Below are 385 nucleotides of genomic sequence, written 5' to 3'. Positions count from 1 at the left end.
TCTGTCGACCAGGTTGAGGGGGTCCTCGACATCTGGAGGAACAAACAAAAGGTCTTAGTCACATCGACAGACAAACTCCAATGGACCAACATATTCATGAACAGGAATAACATATAAACAATGCACTGCTTCGGGTTCCTGTCGCAGTCGCCGTAGCCCCTCCTGGCCTTCGCTTACCCATGGCCTCGCCCTCTCCCTCGGCCGGCGAGAGTTGACTCTCGATGTCTGAAAGAATGGACGTCGCTATACGTTATGTGACAAACGGTATACAATCAATGAATTTATCGACAAGGAAATATCAGAGATGGCAATGGCGATATGTTCATAAACCAGTGAATAAATGCTGAACACATCAGTAACACACTTGTGGACTCTCATATTTTAG

At 46.5% G+C, this 385-nt stretch overlaps 1 protein-coding gene across 1 annotated transcript in view; it reads right to left on the bottom strand.

Moving 5' to 3' along the window:
- Positions 1–385, bottom strand: part of LOC119588374 (chromatin-remodeling ATPase INO80-like) — a gene marked incomplete in the record, with an annotated part of 3,027 nt that overhangs the window by 857 nt on the left and 1,785 nt on the right. The window contains 2 exon segments of the mRNA XM_037937057.1: positions 1–32; positions 178–225. Of these exon segments, the coding sequence (XP_037792985.1) occupies positions 1–32; positions 178–225 (80 nt within the window).

The sequence above is a fragment of the Penaeus monodon genome, chromosome 23, assembly GCF_015228065.2.
Source record: "Penaeus monodon isolate SGIC_2016 chromosome 23, NSTDA_Pmon_1, whole genome shotgun sequence".
Taxonomy (NCBI): domain Eukaryota; kingdom Metazoa; phylum Arthropoda; class Malacostraca; order Decapoda; family Penaeidae; genus Penaeus; species Penaeus monodon.
Note: the sequence above shows the minus strand (reverse complement) of the source record. Positions and strands in the feature narration are given on the sequence as shown.